General features: G+C 28.9%; 1 protein-coding gene across 1 annotated transcript; it reads left to right on the forward strand.

Moving 5' to 3' along the window:
- The first annotated feature begins 12272 nt into the window (after positions 1 to 12272).
- Positions 12273 to 16001, forward strand: LOC137823724 (trans-cinnamate 4-monooxygenase). Its single transcript, XM_068628961.1, has 3 exons — positions 12273 to 13301; positions 14130 to 14263; positions 15176 to 16001. The coding sequence occupies exons 1-3, from the start codon at positions 12517 to 12519 to the stop codon at positions 15772 to 15774; spliced, it is 1518 nt and encodes a 505-aa protein (XP_068485062.1). The 5' UTR covers positions 12273 to 12516; the 3' UTR covers positions 15775 to 16001.
- Positions 16002 to 20851: the final 4850 nt, after the last annotated feature.

Consider the following 20851-nt stretch of genomic DNA (forward strand, 5'->3'; position numbering starts at 1 on the left):
AAAAATTCCCTTAGCAGCAACAATTAAACCAACAACAAAGAGAATGGGAACCCCGAACATTAGAAATTCTGCACGGAAAAAGAGGAGAACTAAGAAAATGATAACAGGAAGCAATAGTTCCACTGGAAAAACAATTGGTGCTGCTTGGCTCTTATCTAAACCATTCCCTTCATCTATGTCACCCTGCAAAAATTAAATTGTTTGAGACATTTCACATCATAATTAGCACTATTAAGGAATAGTATAAGATGATTGCATGCTTTAGAATCATAGAGTCATACCTTGCTACAAGGGTCACTTGCTATTGTTGTTACCACCAACAAGGACAGAATCACAAAAAATGTGATTTTCGCAAAAACCATGATGTTAATTATCTGAATGAGAACTATAAGAACAACAGAAGAAGAACTGTAAGAAACAGAGAGATTATGGGATACTGAATGCATTCATAGGTTAACCACTTATGTACAGAGTAATTCCTAGGTTTTTTGTTTCTTAGGAAATAACTTTGGTTTTTTTTTCTATTAATTGCGTTTGATTCTCACGTATTTAATGAAATTATTTAAAGTTCTTACATTAGGCACAACATGATTGAGATTTATTCTTTTATAAATGTGCATGTGAGTGCGTGCACGATTTTAATTTGGCAGAATAAATTTAAACCCAATCCATATTGATTTTCTAGATATTTTATGTGTATATGAAACATTTTTTTTTTTAAAAAAACTTTCTTGAGTATAAATCTCGAACTGATTTCAATTTAATTTTTTTATTACATTTGTTATTTAATTAAATGATTAAACCTTTTAATTAAAATTAATATGGTCATCACTATAAAGATTACCTAAAGTAAATCCCTCATCTCTTAATCAAAATTGCTGCTAATCACAGGATGACTTAAACATATTGGACAACATAGATAAATCAAATTTGATAAAAAGAAGTTTATAATGAAACACATACAAATTATAGAAAAACACATTTAGATAGTACAAATGCAAAAAGTTATAAGGAACTAACCTCTTACTTCTGTTCTTCTGACTTTCTAATTTTCAAACGCTGATTCTCTATATGATGAAGACAGAGTAGGATTAGTGAGTGAATGTCTAATTTATAGAATTCTACCTATTATACATTTTTCTTTTTTTCATTTTTGGAAACAATGCGAGAATCATATATCAAATAATCCTATTATATTCGGTAATAAAATAAATTAATATTAAAAATGGACCATATTCATCAGAATCATACTAATAATTAATCTAGTGTTGCTAATTAGATACCAATTTATAAATTATTTAACAATAATAGAAAATAATATAAATTAATTTAGAAACCAATTTTTTTTTAATTTCTAAAATGGTCTCTAATTTAGTTACTATTGCAACTAATTATTTTGGTTTCTATTTCATGATTTTCTTGTAGTGTAAATTTTGTTAATCTTGAATTCTCCTTACATAGATTTGATTGGTCTTTTTATAAATTATAAATTTGTTGGTGAATAATATATTTTAATGTGCTCTCCCCACTTTATTCTTAATTTTGTTCATATGAGATTTTTATTTTTTTAGAATGATATATTGTTTGTGAGGCGAATTTTGTTAACATGACAAATGATGTAATAACACTTCCATATTTATTAAAAATAAACAACATGAAAATAGAAAATAACAAGAAAAAAATAAGTAAAAATATATTCATGACAAAAAAAATCATGAAATAAAAAATAATTCTAAAAATAAAAATAATTAATCAACATATTATTTAAATTAAAAAAAATATATATATATATATATTTATATTTCAAATAAATTTTAAATTAATTTCTAATTAACTAATAAGATTTTATCTATAACTTTAAAATCTCAAATAATTAGTAATTTTAGATATTAATAATTTTTCAATCTTTAAAATAATATCTACTATGATCAGTATAATATTAATTATTTTTTTAGATTTGATTTTTATTTATTTACTGATTTTTTATAGTGATGATTGAAAAAAAAAATCCACCATTTATTTTTATAAACTATAAAAATAAGTGATGTTTAATGAAACTGTAATTATTATTTATTTGAATAGTAAATTCAAAACCTTTGAAAACGTGAGTATTGAAATGGCAAATTAAAAGCAAGTTAACGCGAAACAATGTAGATAAATATACAGATATAATCATGGGTTGACCTAAATGTATTGATTAATTTTAAAAAAAAATTACAACTACAAAACTAGCTGGATTTGTAGCAAAAATATTATTAATTAATAGTAACGCATGAGTCTGATTGAGAATAAATATTAAAGAATTAGGAATATTGGTCACATCTTATTGTACAACAATTTTAATAAAACAATTATACCAATAAAAAAACTCATTTCACAATCCATTAAATTAATATATTATTAAGAGTTGTTAAATGAAAGTAGTTACTGTTTTGGGTGTAAAAAAAACTTTTTCACTTTAATATACAATTGTCATGATGGGACACACTATGCTTGTGGTCATAATATTAGTGTAACTAAGATAAGTAATAAAATATAAAAAGTAGTTTATATACAAATAAAAATAAATATCTAAAAACATACAAAAAAAACTCATGTATAAACTATTTTTGTCCACTTTTTGAAATGGTCTTTTTTTTCAACACTCACACTGCCACTTTTTGAGATTGGGCCAGTTCTAATACGTTTGGGCTTTTACTTACTGTACGCCCATTCTTGAACCTGCACATCCACAAATTTCAAAATGACTATTTTACTTTTATTTAAGAGTAAGTTGATGGATAAGTTATAAAAAAATTAAAGATATAAGTAACGATGATTTTATTTTATTAGTACTTAAATGAAAATAAATAAAAATTTAATGAGAAACTTTTTAATATAAACCTAATTAAAAACACTCAAATTTATTAGTTAATTAAAATTTATTTAATTACTCTAATACAAATTTTAATATAAAGGCACTAGTTTAAATATAAGAATGAATTAGAAATATATAAAAGATTCAAAATTCTGTTCACTCTCTGACTTGAAGCATTCTTAATGAAACATTAACTATTATGTTGCTGAAAGATCCAAGTGTGAGAGATGAGAAAATGAGTAGGAATTAGTGCAGTTTGTAGCAGAATATGGAAATGGTGATTTTGCAGTAATGTAGTTTTAAAAAGGTTTTGGAATAAGGAGTGGTTGGTTTTTGTAGTTGGATGTGAGTCTCTGATTTGAGTTAGGTGTGTGAGTGTTGCCATATCTCCATTCTCTTCAGTCTTTTTCTATGGTAGTAGGTGAGCCACCATCACACCACAAACCACCACTTCAAACTTCATTTTCCAAAACATAATTATATTCCTTTATTCTTTTCATTGCTGTTTCTTCACAGATTTAATACTGAAAGAAAGGTTCTTTTTTATTAATTATTTAAACAGTTATTCAAAATAGCTCATGTGAGAGTAATTGGGGTATTCATCAAGTTTTCTAATCTTTCAACTTATCCGTATATATGTGACATTTTGTTATTGAAAATAACATTTTAATTGGTTGTGACTTTTACATATATAAAGAAGAAAAAGGAAATGAAGTAACAGTGATTGAAACTCATTAAAATAATCTCAAAATAACAAAAAGTCAGCATTGGGTTGAAAAATATTTTTCAAAAACAAAAATTTGAGATAGAATGACTTTAACAATTTTGAGTGACTGGTTTATGGTCTGAACCTCTGTATAGAAGGACACTAGTAGTATCGATCGAAACTGCAAAATTCATGTTTTGAATTAAACAGAGATAGGATCTTATCAAAATTAACCCAGTGTGTTGTCATTCATTTGTATTCCTTTTTTACAATTTCATTTTCATTTTTTTATAAATTGTTATTAAATCCGAATGTTTATAAAAAAATGGGTTATGTTTTGTTCTGGAACAAGCGAGACCGAGATCTACTAACTGTTCGAGACCAGAATAACCTGATTGAAACTATGAAAACTTGGTCGATACGAGAAAAATCGTCAATGTCATTTTACTGAATTGAACGTCTCTCAATCTCATCTTCTTAGCAGAAACATGTTTGTTTTTCTGCGAGCAATTGAAATTGGTTGTGTGGATGAGAAAGTGAAATTTTATTTGTTTTAAGGAATAAAATTTGGTTGACAATAAGTGGTGCATAGTTATTTCCTATATCAGATAAGCAATTTCATTGAATTAATTAATTATAGGTCAAAATTGGTGACATGTTTAAATATTAGCAGTATAGTAGATGAAAATGAAAATTGGTGACCCATTGATCCTCTGAAAAGAAATCGTAAAGTGGACGCAACTTGTATATACAAATTGCAATTTGCATAGTTATAAATGCATTTGCTGTTAGATTCATTGGCAGCTTGCACGTGCAAACTACCATCTTTCAACCTTCTTTTCTTATCTCACTACTATTCCGTATCACCGTTTGACTGCAGAACGCCGTTACATTTAACACTTTTCCTTTTCTTTTTTCTGGTCAATGGATCCCTTATTATTATCATTATTATAATACATTTTTTTATTTGCTACCATGTGATTTTTATTAATTCATTCATCTGCATACCACAAAACTTTTGTCCACCTTCCTATTATTTTTTTATTGTGGACTAATTGTTTTATATTACGTTTCATAAATTTAAATTAATTCAGATATATTCTTAAAATTCCGAAAAAAAATCTCTTTTCTGTTTGTTTTGTTTAGTTCGTCATTCGTTGATTTAGTGTTTTTTTTTTTTCATTTCGAACTTACTTAGCCTTACTTGCTTGCCTACGTTTGAGTGTAGTTTTATATTTTATTAAGTTTTCTGTTTTTTACTGTATATATAGCATACCTCATGGTTGTGTAATATCTTTTTTCAAATTTTCTCCAATAATATTCATATTTTTTATGTTTGCTAGCCTTACTTTGATTTTGTTTCCGCACTCTTATCTTCAACATGACTTACGTGTTCTTAAATATAGAAGAAAAAAAACATCTCTATGAGATAAACTTGAATTTACATATTATATTAAAATGGTATTGGAGAGTTATTCGTTTGAATAGCTCTACTCCACTTTTTTTTTTTCAGATTTATCTTTTTTTTTCTTTTCTTTTAAATTATAAATGAAGAATTTGTGGATTATTTCTCTTTACAGGATTATCTTTATCTTCGTCTTAGAATCTTAGTTCTAACAACTATCATTCTTGGAGTAGATTTATCACTAAACCCTTAAGCGCCAAAATTAAACTTAAATTCATAGATTGGACAACTCAAGAACTTGATAAAAAAAGATTCTCCTTATCAAGCATGAAAAGGATGCAACAACATGGTGACTTTGGTGCATTTGGTATCTCCTCCTATAAGGCAAATCATCTTGTGGATGGACAAAGTCGAGGATCTTGAATGACTTGAAATGTAGATTTTTTTTTCAAGGAAATATTTTGAGGATTTTAGAGTTGCAAATGAAGATTTCTTCTCTGAAACAATGAGATATTACTATTACCGAATTCTTACAAAGTTGGGAGTCATTTTAGGATGACTGCTTTTTCAGAGTTCTTGTGTTAATTTCACAAAGAAAGGCTGAGGGTCATGACATGTAGTTCTTGAGAGGGTTGAATGATCAATACAATAATGTCATGTCACTTGTTCTTCTTATGGATCTCATTCATTTAATTACTGTTTTTTTCCTATGGGAAAGACAATGGTTATTGGAAATACTTCTTCTCTGTACAAAAACCTAAATCAATGCTACTATTATAACATCTTCTCATTGTGAAAGAATTGGACATACTAAATCTGTATTCTATGGACAAAGAGTCATCTTTGTGGTATCTTAGGCTTGATCATATAAGTGAAAGGGGAGTGAATTGTTTATATAAAAAAGATGTGCTTTCAAGATTGAAAATTGCTGAGTGGAAAAAATGTGAAAAAATATTCTCATTGCATGGCTAGTAAGCAAACAAGCACATCCTTTAATAAACAACTTTTTCTAAGAAATTTGAGTTGCTCAAACTAGTTCATTCATATGTTGGTCATTTATGATTGTTCTAGAAAGTTATTAATTTATGCTTTAAAGACAAAAGACCAAGTGTTGGAGAGGTTCAAACAGTTTCATGCTTTGATTGAGAACAAGGATATGAAATGAACTCGTCCTTGCGAGTATTGTCTGAACTCGTCCCGATTTTGGCGGGAAATCCCTGCATTGATTGGTACTGGTATGAGTAATGGGTAATGGGTAATACCCTATTTTTTAAATTGGGTAAGGGAATGTGGATGGGTATACATACATTCGCTCTTTCCCTGTCCCCATACATTTCCCAATACCATTCTCGTCCTCATACCCGTTTCCGTTTTAAATTATTAAAACATCTTTAATTTATCAAATAACCTACAAAACTTATATTAACTTTTCTTCAATCCTTAGTTTCATAACTTATTTATAGGTCATACATTTGATCATTTTTTTTTATAATTATTTAACCTTTAATCAATTGATATGTGATACTCTCATTTGATATTTACACAATTATAATTTCTTTCTTGTTATTTGACATTGGAGAAAAAAAAATGTGTATCCTTTCGACATTAAATACTTGATAATGTCATGTTTCCTTTGAGGTGATTTTATTATTTTTAAATATAAATAATAATTAATATTTGGAAGATTAAGGATGAAGATTAAGGATGTAGATTAAGGAAGTACGGGCACGAGTATAGCTATACCTATTTTCTGTTGGGAATGAGACAAAAAAAAAAATCCGTTGAATATGAGATGTAGAATAGAGATGAGATAGTAAAACTTGCACTTTTTCATCATGTTGCCATATGTAATAGAAACAACCATATAAAAAGTTGGTGGTGAGTATTGTGGAACCTTTTCTTTTTACTCTAAACAATATGGTATTGAAGTGAGAAAAAACCCTTCTCCTAAAATTCCTCAATTAAATGGTTTAGTAAAAAAACCAACTCCTAAACTCCTAACTTTTTCTTTATAGAATCACACTTTATAATATTATTTGTAGGAAGTAATTTTGCTCGAATAATTTAAGATCAATATACACGACGCCTTTTTTAATGCTTAATGTAACTGTGTATTCAAATTTTAAAATCAAAACTATTAATTAAACTAAATAATTTTGTATCTAGTTTATACGGTAAAACTTATAAAAGAATGATTTATACCGAGTGAAAAACTAACCCAATAAATAAACCAAATAATAATAACGCAAAATTTAATGTATTAACTAAACCCAAATTTGCCTTATGTAAGTACTTAAATTAAATAAATACATCTCTGCATGTTAGTGGTCAGAAGGTATCTGTTATAAATGGAAAGCTAAAAAAAATAATTATTATAATTAATATTAAGCTTTAATATATTGCCACTTGACTAATATTATGAAATGAAGGAACAGAGAGAATTCAACAATGGCTGGTTCAGCCGTTCATAGTCCACTTTGGTTGACACTTCCCCAATATTATATATACACACACACGTTGACTGAGTTTTTAATGCTATATATTATATTCCACTTCGTATGCACTTCGGATAAGCCTATGTAACATTCAAGCTTTTTTTTAAAAAAAAAAAAAGAGAATAAAATTAAAATTAAATATTTAAAAAATATTCTAACTCGTTTCAAGCAAAGAGCACTTCTCACACCAGTCCACACAAAAAGAAACAAGATTTGTTTACAACTATATAAACCCCTTCTATTTAAGTTATCTTTTGTTGTCACTCTATTTTGTAGAAACTTCCAAGCTAATAATTGTGTTGATGATAAAACCTTAACCTTCCAAAATATAAGAAATATAAATATAGTTTAAGATTTGAGTTATATATGGATTAAAATCTATGTAAAAAAATATATGTTTTAAATTAGCTTTATTTGTTGTTCTTGTTTACTGTATTTGTTGTTATACTGTAAACATAGAAGTACACATTCTTCGTTATTAGGTCACGTGGCGATTTAAGTTTAGTAAAGGAGAGTCGTGGTCATGGGGTATGGTTAATTAAAGAGTGACAGCTTTATCATTAAACCCACCATGTTAGTCTCACCATTCATCTTCCTCAGCTGCCTCTCACAATCACAACACTCATTCTTCAGTTTCTCTGTAGGTAATAAAGTCTTAGAGAATGAAAATTAAAGACAACTTATGACCTTTTTATCAATTACAATTTTCAAAATAAAACTGTGATAATTATATATTAAATATTTGATGCATAAGTACAACTAGGTTGATTTGAAATATAACATAAGTTCTCACTGTAATGTTATTGAATATTATGAATAATTTATTTCTCAACGTTAAACATATTATATAAAATAAACAATAGTTACTTATAACCCTCTCATCCTGATACTAAAAAAAAAATATTTAACAGTGGTTTATTTTTCCATTATCTAAGGTTAAAACTTCTATTAAGTCATTCACTCAAGATTGTAGTTTCTCCCGTTAAACCATCATAGAAAAATGTGTTCCATGAGTTTTTTTAAATCTAAAAAAAAGTCTTTCTTTCAGAATCTCTCTGTTAAATAACATGAGTTTAAGAATCTCCGTGAAATAACATGAGTTTAAAAACCTTCTTAAAATAACAATAGTTTAAAAACCTCCATAAAACACTCTCATTTTAACAGTAAATTACATTCCAACCATATCTGTATGTAATTATTAAATATTGTTAATATTATTAAAGTTATTAAATATTATTAATATTAATAATAATATTATAATATTAACTATTAATATTATTATTCATATTTATATTAATTTTAATATTATTATTAATATTAATATTGTTATTATTATTATTATTATTAATATTAATGATAATAATATTAATATTATCATTAATATCAATTTTAATATTATTATTAATATTAATATTAATGATATTATTAATATTATCATTAATATTAATATTATTATTATTATTAATAAAAATATTAATATTAATATCAATAATAATATTATTATTATTATTATAATTATTAAAAAATTATGTATGTAATATTTTATACAGAGATACAATTTCATGGTGTCAAAATTACATATTGATTAAACTTGTATGTAATAACTTTTGACTTATATTAAGAAAAATCGTATATAACATTTATTTACATACTAAATTAATTTTGTTTGTAAATATCCATATATAATCACTTTTGGTTTATATACGGAAAAAATTATATGTAATCACTTTTATTTTTATATACAGAAATTTTTTTATGTAATCATTTTTATTCTTATATACGGAAAAATCCGTATGTAATCACTTTTATTTTTAGATACGGAAAAATTCGTATGTAATCTTTTTTTTTCTTACATACGAAAAAATTCGTATGTAATGTCTATTTACATGCTAAATTAAATCCGTATGTAATAATCGGTATGTAAATAATTTCTATTAAATATTAAAAATTATAACTAAAACTAAAATTGCACATAAAATATACGTGCATCAAAAATTAAAACAAAATAAGTCAAGATTTATGAAGAATGAGCGCGTAACAAAAATAAACTAGGAATTATATAAGTCAACTACCAACAAAACTACTAGCAAATACGGTTGAAATATTTATTATCCAAGATTAGTTGTTAAAATTCTTATTATCCAAGATTATTTTGGTGAGTTTTTAAAATAAATTTTTGAAACTTTAAAAAACTTATTTGTAACGTAAAGTTACACTTTCAAAATTTTAGAGAATTTAATTATAAAATATATTAAAACTATATAGTTTTTAATTATTTATTTATAAATAGATTTAATTATATTTATTTATTGAAGTTTAGAAAATTTGGAGTGTTTTATTGAAGTTCTAAAATAAATCTTTGGAATTTAACAAAGTAACATAAGTTATTTTGATGAGGTTTTAGAATAAATCTTTGGAATTTAACGAAGGTTTAAAAAACTTCCGTTATTTTACTAAGATTTTAAAAATAAACCTTTGAAATTTAACAAATGTTAAAAGAACCTTCGTTATTTTGATGAGGTTTTAGGATAACCTTTGAAATCTAACGAAGGTTAACAAAACTCTGTTGATTAAATTAATTTATAAGATGATAAATAACTTCCGTTAAACTTTTTTTTTTATGTGACATCAATGTGAAAATTATAAATAAAAGATATACCTAACTATATACAAGAAACATTTGTTTTTTTTTTCATATTGATTAAAGTAAAAATAAGGTTTTTCTTCCATGTGAATATTAACATATTTTACGAGGTTGTGATAAAGTATCTCAGTTGCACAACATGATAATGGTTGTTATCTCTCATATACTTATTCTCTTAATAACGTATATTGTATTCCTACAAGAAAAAATATTTTTTTTCCCTTGTGCATTGTCTCTTCTAATAAAACTAGCTTCACTTTTACATGCCGAACAAGTGCAGGTCATAGAATGGAGAGGAAGGCGAAAGTTTTGGTATTGTCTTCTCTCATGTATGTGGAAAGCTTTGGGTATCCTCATTGGAATGTAAAACAAAGCCATAATCTAGTTGAAAAATGTGTGGAATCATATATACTCAAAGCCGTAACTAAGTTGTATAATCGTACCCACAAAAAAAGAACATTAAAAACAAAATTGAACTTCTAAAATAAGGATATACTTGAAGTTGTCCACGTCCACGTCAATTCCAATCTCTTGAATTAAGTATGGTTCAAAGTAGGAAAAAAAGGGTGGCGAAGAATCACAATATGTGATATGAAAGCCTGTAAAGTGGATTTTACATTCGCTTGTTGTTTTAGTGCAAGAAATTAATTGAATTTCAAAGCATTTTGAGAAATGGGAAACAAACAATGTGGAGATTCGAAACATGGTAAGTGCATAACTTTAGCTTTTGTTGACTAAAATATGAAGATCATTATTACGCATGTGTGCTAATGGAGGCACTAGAAGTATCGTGACACCTCGCAAAACATATCATGCATGTTTTATTACTTGAACTGACACGACAGATGAATAAAAAATTTGCAAATTTACTTTACCAAATTCTTATAATAAACGGATTAATTTATGAATTTTCAAAATTATCCATGTCCAGCTACAATACACAGTCGTACAATGTGAATTAGCAGGGATGTAACGTGAATAAGAAACTCCATTCAAATTAAGAAGAAAGTACTTAAAAAAAGAATATTACATCTTCCTGACAAGGAGATGAAACTAAGAATTATTGAAGTATTCGTCTTCTTCATTTCTTCAGGCACGTTGTTAGAGTTTCGTTGGATCCTTCTCGTTTCTGTGTTACTCATTCGGCTCTCAGTCTCAGGTGAATGTCAAATGGGAAAGGTACCTGCAGAAGACACTTCGACGCTCAAGTCATTAAAGAGGGTGTTCGACACTCGGTAGGTGTACTGTAATAATGACCTACCTTGTTCCTTAGAATGTGTACTATTTATATTATTTTAATGAACTTACCTCATTGGACTTGATTAGTGGAATAAATCACACTTATGATTGTATTACCTAATTCTTAATGATTGTTTAACTTTACTGACCTTAATTTAAATGTTAATAATTATATATGTCGATTGACCATATCGTCCAGCGCTTCAAGCTCCCGCCGGACCCACTCCCCGTCCCCATCTTTGGCAACTGGCATAAATACCTCAGTCAACACGTCAGCATGTCGATCGGACATACCAGTATAGTACAAATAACAAATTATGCTGGTTATATTAACTCATAAAATGTTCCCTTTGGTATAGAGAAAAAATAAATGAAGTAAAAATTGAATATAGTTTATATTTATTTTTTCTGAATGAAGTATCATTAGTTTGTTAGTGTATAAAAAAATGAAAATGGGTGAATGGAATGATTGGAGAAGGAAGATATTTGATCGAAATACAAAAGGGTGTGGCAGCCACCAACCCCTCTTCACCTACTACAACCAAAACAACGTCATAGGTGCGGCCACCCTCATCACTCTCTCTGCCTACCATCCACTCATCTTCCTCAAAGTCAGCGTCATTTAACGCCGTCACCGTTACATTCTAACTCAAAAATTTAAGTTTAAATTAAGTGTAACCTTGTTTTAACTTTAATAAGAGTGGCCAAAATGCTTCAGTCCCAATTAATTTAATTTAAATTTTTCTCTCACCAACTCACCTAACAAAATACACCAGTAAAAATGGGTTCACTGCAAGAATAGTTAATAAAAAACGGTGGGCTCCTCACATCCACTACTTAGTAGTACTACTACAATCACAATTAAAATAATTAATATAATAATTTGGCATGTCCATTCATTGAAACTAGATAAAATTAGTCATTTAAGAAAATAAAATAAAATAAAATGATTTGGTTAATAAATGGTAATAAAGAAAATAAAGTGAGACGTACACGTAGTACGTAAGAAACACAACACACGAACCACAAGCTCCACCTAACACCCTTCGAGCTACCGTTACAATCCCTTCTATAAAACCCTCACAAACCTCTCAGAATTAACAAGTCACTAAACAAACCAATCCAAACTTTATTGATTTTACTCAATTCAACACCGCCACGCCACCAATAATGGATCTCCTCCTCCTGGAGAAGACCCTCCTCGGCCTCTTCCTCTCGGCGGTGGTAGCCATTGCCGTCTCCAAGCTCCGCGGCAAGCGCTTCAAGCTCCCGCCGGGCCCACTCCCCGTCCCCGTCTTTGGCAACTGGCTCCAGGTCGGCGATGACCTCAACCACCGCAACCTCACCGGACTCGCAAAGCGCTTCGGCGACATCTTCCTCCTCCGCATGGGGCAGCGCAACCTGGTCGTGGTTTCCTCGCCGGACCTCGCCAAAGAGGTGCTGCATACGCAGGGCGTGGAGTTCGGCTCCCGCACCCGCAACGTCGTTTTCGACATCTTCACCGGCGAGGGCCAGGACATGGTCTTCACCGTCTACGGCGAGCACTGGCGCAAGATGCGCCGCATCATGACCGTCCCCTTCTTCACTAACAAGGTCGTCCAGCAGTACCGCCACGGCTGGGAAGCCGAGGCCGGCGCCGTCGTCGACGACGTCAGGAAGAACCCCGACGCCGCCGTCTCCGGCGTCGTCATCCGCCGCAGGCTCCAGCTCATGATGTACAACAACATGTACCGCATCATGTTCGACCGGAGATTCGAGAGCGAGGAGGACCCTCTGTTCCAGCGTCTGAGAGCGCTGAACGGCGAGAGGAGTCGCTTGGCGCAGAGCTTCGAGTATAACTATGGCGATTTCATTCCCATCTTGAGACCCTTCTTGAAGGGTTACTTGAAGATTTGCAAGGAGGTGAAAGAAACGAGGTTGAAGCTTTTCAAGGATTACTTCGTTGACGAGAGGAAGTAAGTGTTCTGTTTCCTTTTCTTCCTTCGTTATTTCACCCTTTCTGCTAAATTCAAACTCGGTGCTGCATCATAAATATGATTTCATTTTGCTCTTTTAAATCACAGTAGTAACAATCTCTCTACCCCTCAAATTTGAGAGCTACACTTTCATATCATTTCTAAAGATCATAAAATTAAACACTTTCTAAGGTTAATTTTCTGATTTTCACTTAAATTTTGTTATCATAGATTATCTTTCTGAAACAGCGAATTGAAGAATTTTGTACTGTAATTCTTGGTAAACGGTTCTAACAGAGGGAAATATAGAAAGTGTTCAAAAGCTTTGGGGAAATATTAATTAATAGTTTGACATTCCTTAAATATTTTTTTCTTGATTAAAGTTTTCCCTTATCCCATGTGTTTTTGTGTTTTCTTTTTCTTTTGTCTTCTATTTTCAATCATATAATTTCTTCTCACTTTTCTTATTCATTAGTACTTTTCTCTGTTCCTTTTGTCAGATTCCTAACTAGTTTTGCTGCTTGGTGTGGGGCACAAGTAGTTTTGATTGAGTCAGCTAGTTTTTTTTCCTCTCTCTTTATCGTGTGAATGGTACAAAAAGTGTTTAGTTTCAACAGGGGATGGAAACTAAGTTTTGTTTTACTTGAAAAGAACCCTCCTACTATTTTCTTTTTGCTTTTGATTAGTTTGGTCATTGATGACAGGGTCCAAGATTAAATAGCCAATTTTAGTGATAGAAAATTGACGTTAAGGAGTAGTTAAAAACATAATAGTGAGTTAAAGTTTGGTATTTATTGTAATTAATTAAATAATTGCAAATTAAAACAGGAATATTGGAAGCACGAAGAGCACCAACAACGAAGGACTTAAATGTGCTATTGATCACATTTTGGATGCTCAGAAAAAGGGCGAGATCAACGAAGACAACGTCCTTTACATTGTCGAGAACATCAACGTTGCTGGTAAGATGCTCTCTCTTCTATTCTATTGTTACAAAATACTACAACACATAAATAAAATAATTATTAATTGTATATTTTAACTTCAGCTATTATCCCTTTAATTAATTATATTTGCACTATCGTCAACGAACGCCAACTAATTTGTTGTTTTCGAAAGTTACCACAAAACAACAATTTGACCCATTCTTTTTCGCAAAACCAGTTTACTTAGTCTATTTTAATAAAAGAGTATGAGATTGGTACGGAATGAAGAAAAGAAAAAGCCATAAAATAATGTGTGTATTTGATTTTTGTTTCTATAACCTACAGAGCAATTGCAATACTAATATTCTTCATTTTTGAGATACCAAACATAACTGTATTTAATAATAATAACCCCACAGGAAAATTTCCGTTTTGATTTATAGGTTTGAAAAAGGTACACGTAGAGATTTAGGTATTCATTGAATTTATCCAAAGTGTGGATTAGGTGGAAGCTTTAACTGCAGCCTAGCTACTCGTCCGCAAGCCATGTTGGGCCACTCTTATTTATTCTGAAATGTCACCTTACACGGAGACTTTTCATTTCTCTCTCACTTTTTACAATTTTTAATTTGTTTTATATTTATTTAATTGGTCCTCAATATAAGTTGGGTGAAGTGGTAGTAGTAGTAGGTAATGTCGGTGACAACTTGGGTAGGTGGACCTACATTAGCCAAAAGTCTCAGGTTGTTTACTTGTTTTGCTTTTGGATTAGAAGGTAAAAGAATGATTGATCAAGGGGAAAATGAAGAAGAAAATCATAGAATGATTAACATGCAATCATGAAAATTCAAACCTCCTTTATATATTGTAAAATTTATTATTGAACTAATTAGTTGGTAAAAGTTGTGAGTAAATTATTCTAATGTATGAAATGTGTTAATGGAACAGCAATTGAAACGACTCTGTGGTCAATTGAATGGGGTATTGCTGAGCTTGTGAACCACCCAGAGATCCAGCAGAAAGCGAGGGAGGAGATGGACAGAGTTCTTGGAGCAGGGCACCAGGTGACTGAGCCAGATATCCAAAAGCTTCCGTACCTTCAAGCAGTGGTGAAGGAAACCCTTCGTCTTAGAATGGCCATCCCTCTCCTTGTCCCACACATGAACCTCCACGATGCTAAGCTTGGTGGCTTTGACATCCCAGCTGAGAGCAAGATTTTGGTGAATGCATGGTGGCTGGCCAACAACCCTGCACACTGGAAGAAGCCAGAAGAGTTCAGGCCTGAGAGGTTCTTCGAAGAGGAAGCCCATGTGGAAGCCAATGGCAATGACTTCAGGTACCTTCCCTTTGGTGTTGGCAGAAGAAGCTGCCCCGGAATCATTCTTGCATTGCCCATTCTTGGCATCACTTTGGGACGTTTGATCCAAAACTTTGAGCTTTTGCCTCCACCTGGGCAGTCCCAGATTGACACTAGTGAGAAAGGAGGACAGTTTAGCTTGCACATACTAAAGCATTCCACCATTGTTGCAAAGCCAAGGTCATTTTAGCCTCAACTACATGATCATTACCAATCAATCCCCTTTATTATTTTTTCTTTCTTACTCTCCTGTATTATCAATGTTTGAAAATGGGGTTGCTCAATGTCATGTATAATTCGCCTGCTAATGGGTAGGTGTTGATGTTTCTGTGTTGGTCCCATTGTAAATCTCTCACAACTTCAACTCATGGATGGTTTTGAGATGGTTTTATAATAAACCCACACTTTTGTCTCTAATATTCTCCTTTCAAACATAATACTTTCAAAATCCTAAAAATCTTAATACTCACTTCACAACCAATTTTAATAATATAAAAAATATATTAAAATATTATTATTTTAAATTATTAAATAAATATATATGTTTTATTTTTTACTGGTGTTAACTTTTAGATTGTTGTCTGTGCAATCATCTCTCTTGAAAAATTGCAAACGTGAACCGATAAACACTAAGTTTACATAAAGTTTTTCAAATAAAAAATATAAATTATTTTAACTTCTGAATCTATTAAATACTGTATTTTTTAATCAAAATTTTAATTTCTTTAACAGATACTCTTTAGTCATTAGCTAGAAAGACCTTAGGAAATAATTTGTGAAAGTATTTTCTTGTCAAAGAATTACAATTCACATACATTAATTTAGGGGTTGGATTCACCCCCAACCACCATCATTCATCTCTCTCTTCTTCTCACGAGTGTAGGTACCATGTTAGGTGTGAGGTGATTGTTTTCCTTCAATTTTAAGGTAATAGAAAAAAATAATCCAAGAAAATAAAAAGCTGTTACAATTTTTTTATTAATAATGATTATAAAGGTTTAATAAAAACAATATACACAGCCATTTCATATTTAGTTTTTAGTAGAAAATAATGGCATTAAAGTGTGTGTTTTCTGAAAATCTACATATTAAAGTTGATGTTGGTCATCATATCCATTAATTGAAGTCAAAATTGTATGTTACTGTGCATGCTAAACATTTCCAGCATATAAAATAATATAAATATGTGTTGAGTTTCAAGTTTTATAGAATGTTATGTTCAGTTTGATTATTTTAAGATTTAATTATAAAATTAATTATAATCATAAATGATTTTTTATGTTTTCTTAAAGTATTTTCATACATTTTCGTATGTGGATTAAATTATTAAAAAAGATATGTTGAAAATATTAATTCATGTTAAAGATCCTTATATTAAATTAAAAAAAATATAAATAAAAATTCATAGTTTGAATAATATTTTTATTAATATTTATGATGTTTCAAGTTCTGACTATTAATAAAGAATAATTTTATTATGAAACTGGAGAAAAACATATTCAACTCTTTATTTTTTATATAAAAATATGTATTTAAAGTTTAAAATAAATTGTTGAAAAAACAGTTACAGGTTTTTGAATTAATAAAAATAACGTAATTTCCCAGAAGTTGTTTTCACAGATTTCAATTACTATTTTAAATACAGCCGAAATTACAATTTTGTATTTTGAAAATAGCTATATATATATATTTTCAATAGTTAAAATTCCCTAAACAAACTTTTTCCACATCTACGGGCGATAATGAATCGGATATTATTATTTTAAAATCATTACTGAGAAAAAAGGCTCAACCTATGTTGCCTAGGAAGGATAAATACAATTTAGGTTTAACTATATTTTTATTTCTTCAAAGTATTGTAATTATATGATTGTGGTCTTTTCATGTTTTATTTATTTACGTCATTTGAGTTTCTCAAGCACAATCGTGGAATGTGTGTGTATTATTAACGAGCTTTTAATTAACACTAAATTTATAAAAATATCTCAACTTTTAAATGTCATGGTTAGTTTTATCCAAAACATTTTTGTTTGAAGGGTGGATTGGTATTTGTTGAGTTGTCCTTGTCCATCATTAATCCTGAAAACCAAACTTTTGAGGCTACCATCCATAGTAATTGCATATTGCATAAATCATTTTCAACATTGCTTTCTTTTTTCTCTCTTCAAAAAAATTCATCACTAATTCAAGTGCCAGTTAGGAAGCACCTAATTTTCTTTTTCACTTTTATGGACACAACTTTCTCATAAGAATTGTTTGAGTAAGCTTTTGTATACAAAATTTTAGTAAATAAAATAAACGTTTTTTTTCATGAAGTAAATTTTTTTTTTGTATAAACTGTTTTTGAATTAATTTATGAATAAACTATTTTTATAAATGTGAAAGTTTTTATACATTAATTTGTGAGTAAACTATTTTTAGTTTTAAAAAAATTGTTTCAATTTTTTTTACTCAAATAGACTCAATCAAAATACAAATGAAAATTATAAATGATTTCATCATGATTATGATGCTAAGAAATATATTTAATTGTGGATAAGAAATTAATATGCCCTCAATTTTAATGATATTAAATACAATTGATGCAATTGATCTTGAATAATGATCAATGAATATGGAAGTTAGAGGGGAAAAGACCTTTATTTGAATGAGAAGTGGAAGATGAAAGATGACTTATGCAATGCTTAGAAGGCGTACAGTGTGTGAAAGAAAGAGATGAATCATGAGTTTGGAAGGAAGACGAAAAGTTAGAGTATACGGTCAGATCTCCATACAAGACTTTAAGAATGTAGGTAAGCAAGGAACTCAAACCTTTGTTTGAATTTTTTTTGGGTATTAATTTTTTACCTTCGACGCATATAGTAGCGTGACAAATACTAATAGATAGGTTACCAACGAGAGCCAATCTGAAGGGTAGAGGGATGGTTTTGGAGAGTAATTTGTGTGCAATATATGTGGGGTAGAGAAGAGGAAATAACAAACCATATTTTCTTTAAATGTAAAATTGCTTGGATGGTATGGAATAGGAGTAGTTAGTGGTGAGGGTTTTCGGTAAATCATGGGGAAGCCATAAATCATTTTCTTCATTTTCACATAGGGTGAGGGGAGATTTGGAAACAAAGAAACAAAATCATTTTTAAGAATAGTATAGTGGATAATATAGAAACATTCACTTTGGTGTACAAGCTTGGATTTTAAACAAAGAAAAATTAGTTGATTTCACATATTTAGAATGGTGTTTAGAACTTAAGGAGTGCTTGATGATGTTTAGAAAGAAGTAGCCAAAGAAAAAAAGTAAGAGGTAATATGATCGGTTAATATTTTTTTATTAATAATATAAATTATTTTAGATACCAATAATTTCTTAGTTTATAAAATAATATTTACTTAATCATTTTATATAGTGAGTAATTTTTTTTTAAAATTAATTATTATTAAATAATATTTTTTTAGTGAGAGAATTGTAATGAGTTAACTATTAATTAAATAAAAAATTAAATGTCAATTCACTTAATTTTGTGACCTGGATCTAGTAAAACATTATGTATAAATGTTTTGTTTGTTTTTGCATAATTACCATCTGATGTACATAACATTATTTAACCGTTGATTTTTGAATAATTTATTTACACATGTACGTCTTATGTAGCATTTAGCTGTTGATTTCTGAATAATTTATTCATTCATTTTATTCATACTGTCTTAAAGAAGGACTGGGCTTATCAAGGGAGACCCAGCCCAAGATGTAACCCAGTTGGACAATCATAGCCTTTTAATGAGTAAATCATAATTTCACTATGAAGTATGGTAATAAATACGTTTACTTCAGGTAAGGAGTCTCAAACTTATTATTCCTCATTTAATGAAAAAAATATCAAAAATTATATATTAAAATAATATTGTTTTTCATATGTATTAAAAATTAAAGTATTTTAAATTCTATAAATTTTTTACATAAAATACTTTCTTTTCTTCTTTTATAAAAAATAAATAAGTTAAATTACGGGAACAAGTGTTCCAACTCTTATGACACATAGAATACTTTTTTTTACTTTGCAAGAGTCATTATCTACTTATTTCTATAAGGAGAATACTATATGTATAACATCAACTAATAAATAAAGTTTTGTTGGAGGGCAAAAATAGGTTTTATACCAAAACTTTAATCAATAACAAAAATATGATAACTAAAAATAAAATGATTATATTCAAGAAAAAAAAGTGAGCAAGTATATGCAATTGTACAATTATGTTGAAATAATATTATATATTTATAATATTTATTTTATTATTTCAACATTATACTTTAATATTTCAATACAATTTAAATAATATTATTTATTTATTTTCTAACATATTTGTCCATTTATCAACTATTTATCAGATCAAGCTACTCAAGTTTTTCACATGAATTATCTATTTTTAAATATTGATATATTCCTTTCTTAATCAATGTCAAAATATTCTTCTTCTTTCTCTTTATTTCTCTAGTTATCTTTGTCTCCACCTGCAACTGCACTGCTGCATTGCCACCAAAATGTGAAGGAAGTTACTGTCACTAAGAGTCAATGATGACAACAATACCACTGCAACTTCTAAATTAGAAAAAGAAAACCCTAAATTACATAATCAATGCTTCGAAGGAATAACATAATTTCACATGTTCTCAGTGATAGTTGTCACGATCTGAAGATGAAGAAGAAACACATGAGGAGTTGTTTCTACACAGTAAACATCAGATGTGAAGCCCTAATTCCTCTGCACAATAATCACAAAATGTGGAACCCTACTTCCTCTCCCACTTGAAGATGAAAATTACTATAAACAATATAAAAAATATCACATTGACATCTTAAAAGTTATGTCAGCACATACATAAATGAAAGATTAAACTTTAAACTAAGAAAACCTTAACAAAAAATAAAAATACTGGCAGATTTTTGGAACTATCAACTATTTTTTGTTAAATATTCAGAAAAACACTAAATTTATTGGACACTTAAAACATTCCTAAACCTAATAAAATTGATATATGAAAATTTTCTGGTTATATATTCATTGAAGATAAGTTAAAAAGATAAGTTAAAGTTATTTTAAATTGTTAATTTATTAAAATATACGTGTACTGAATAAAAGTATCGTTAAAGTGTTGCTAATTATTAATGATAGAATGTATATATATTAATTTTTTTATTGATAAAAATATGATCTGATTTTTTATTTATTTTAATTTTTAATTAAAATTTAAATTCTTATAATTTTTTATA

The sequence above is a fragment of the Phaseolus vulgaris genome, chromosome 8, assembly GCF_000499845.2.
Source record: "Phaseolus vulgaris cultivar G19833 chromosome 8, P. vulgaris v2.0, whole genome shotgun sequence".
Classification (NCBI taxonomy): domain Eukaryota; kingdom Viridiplantae; phylum Streptophyta; class Magnoliopsida; order Fabales; family Fabaceae; genus Phaseolus; species Phaseolus vulgaris.

Bases quoted from the DNA above. Each gene is read 5' to 3' on its own strand.
- LOC137823724 (XM_068628961.1), top strand. From the start codon at position 12,517: ATGGATCTCCTCCTCCTGGAGAAGACCCTCCTCGGCCTCTTCCTCTCG. The intron at 13,302-14,129 runs GTAAGTGTTCTG...AAATTAAAACAG, and splicing joins TACTTCGTTGACGAGAGGAA to GAATATTGGAAGCACGAAGA. The intron at 14,264-15,175 runs GTAAGATGCTCT...TTAATGGAACAG, and splicing joins CGAGAACATCAACGTTGCTG to CAATTGAAACGACTCTGTGG.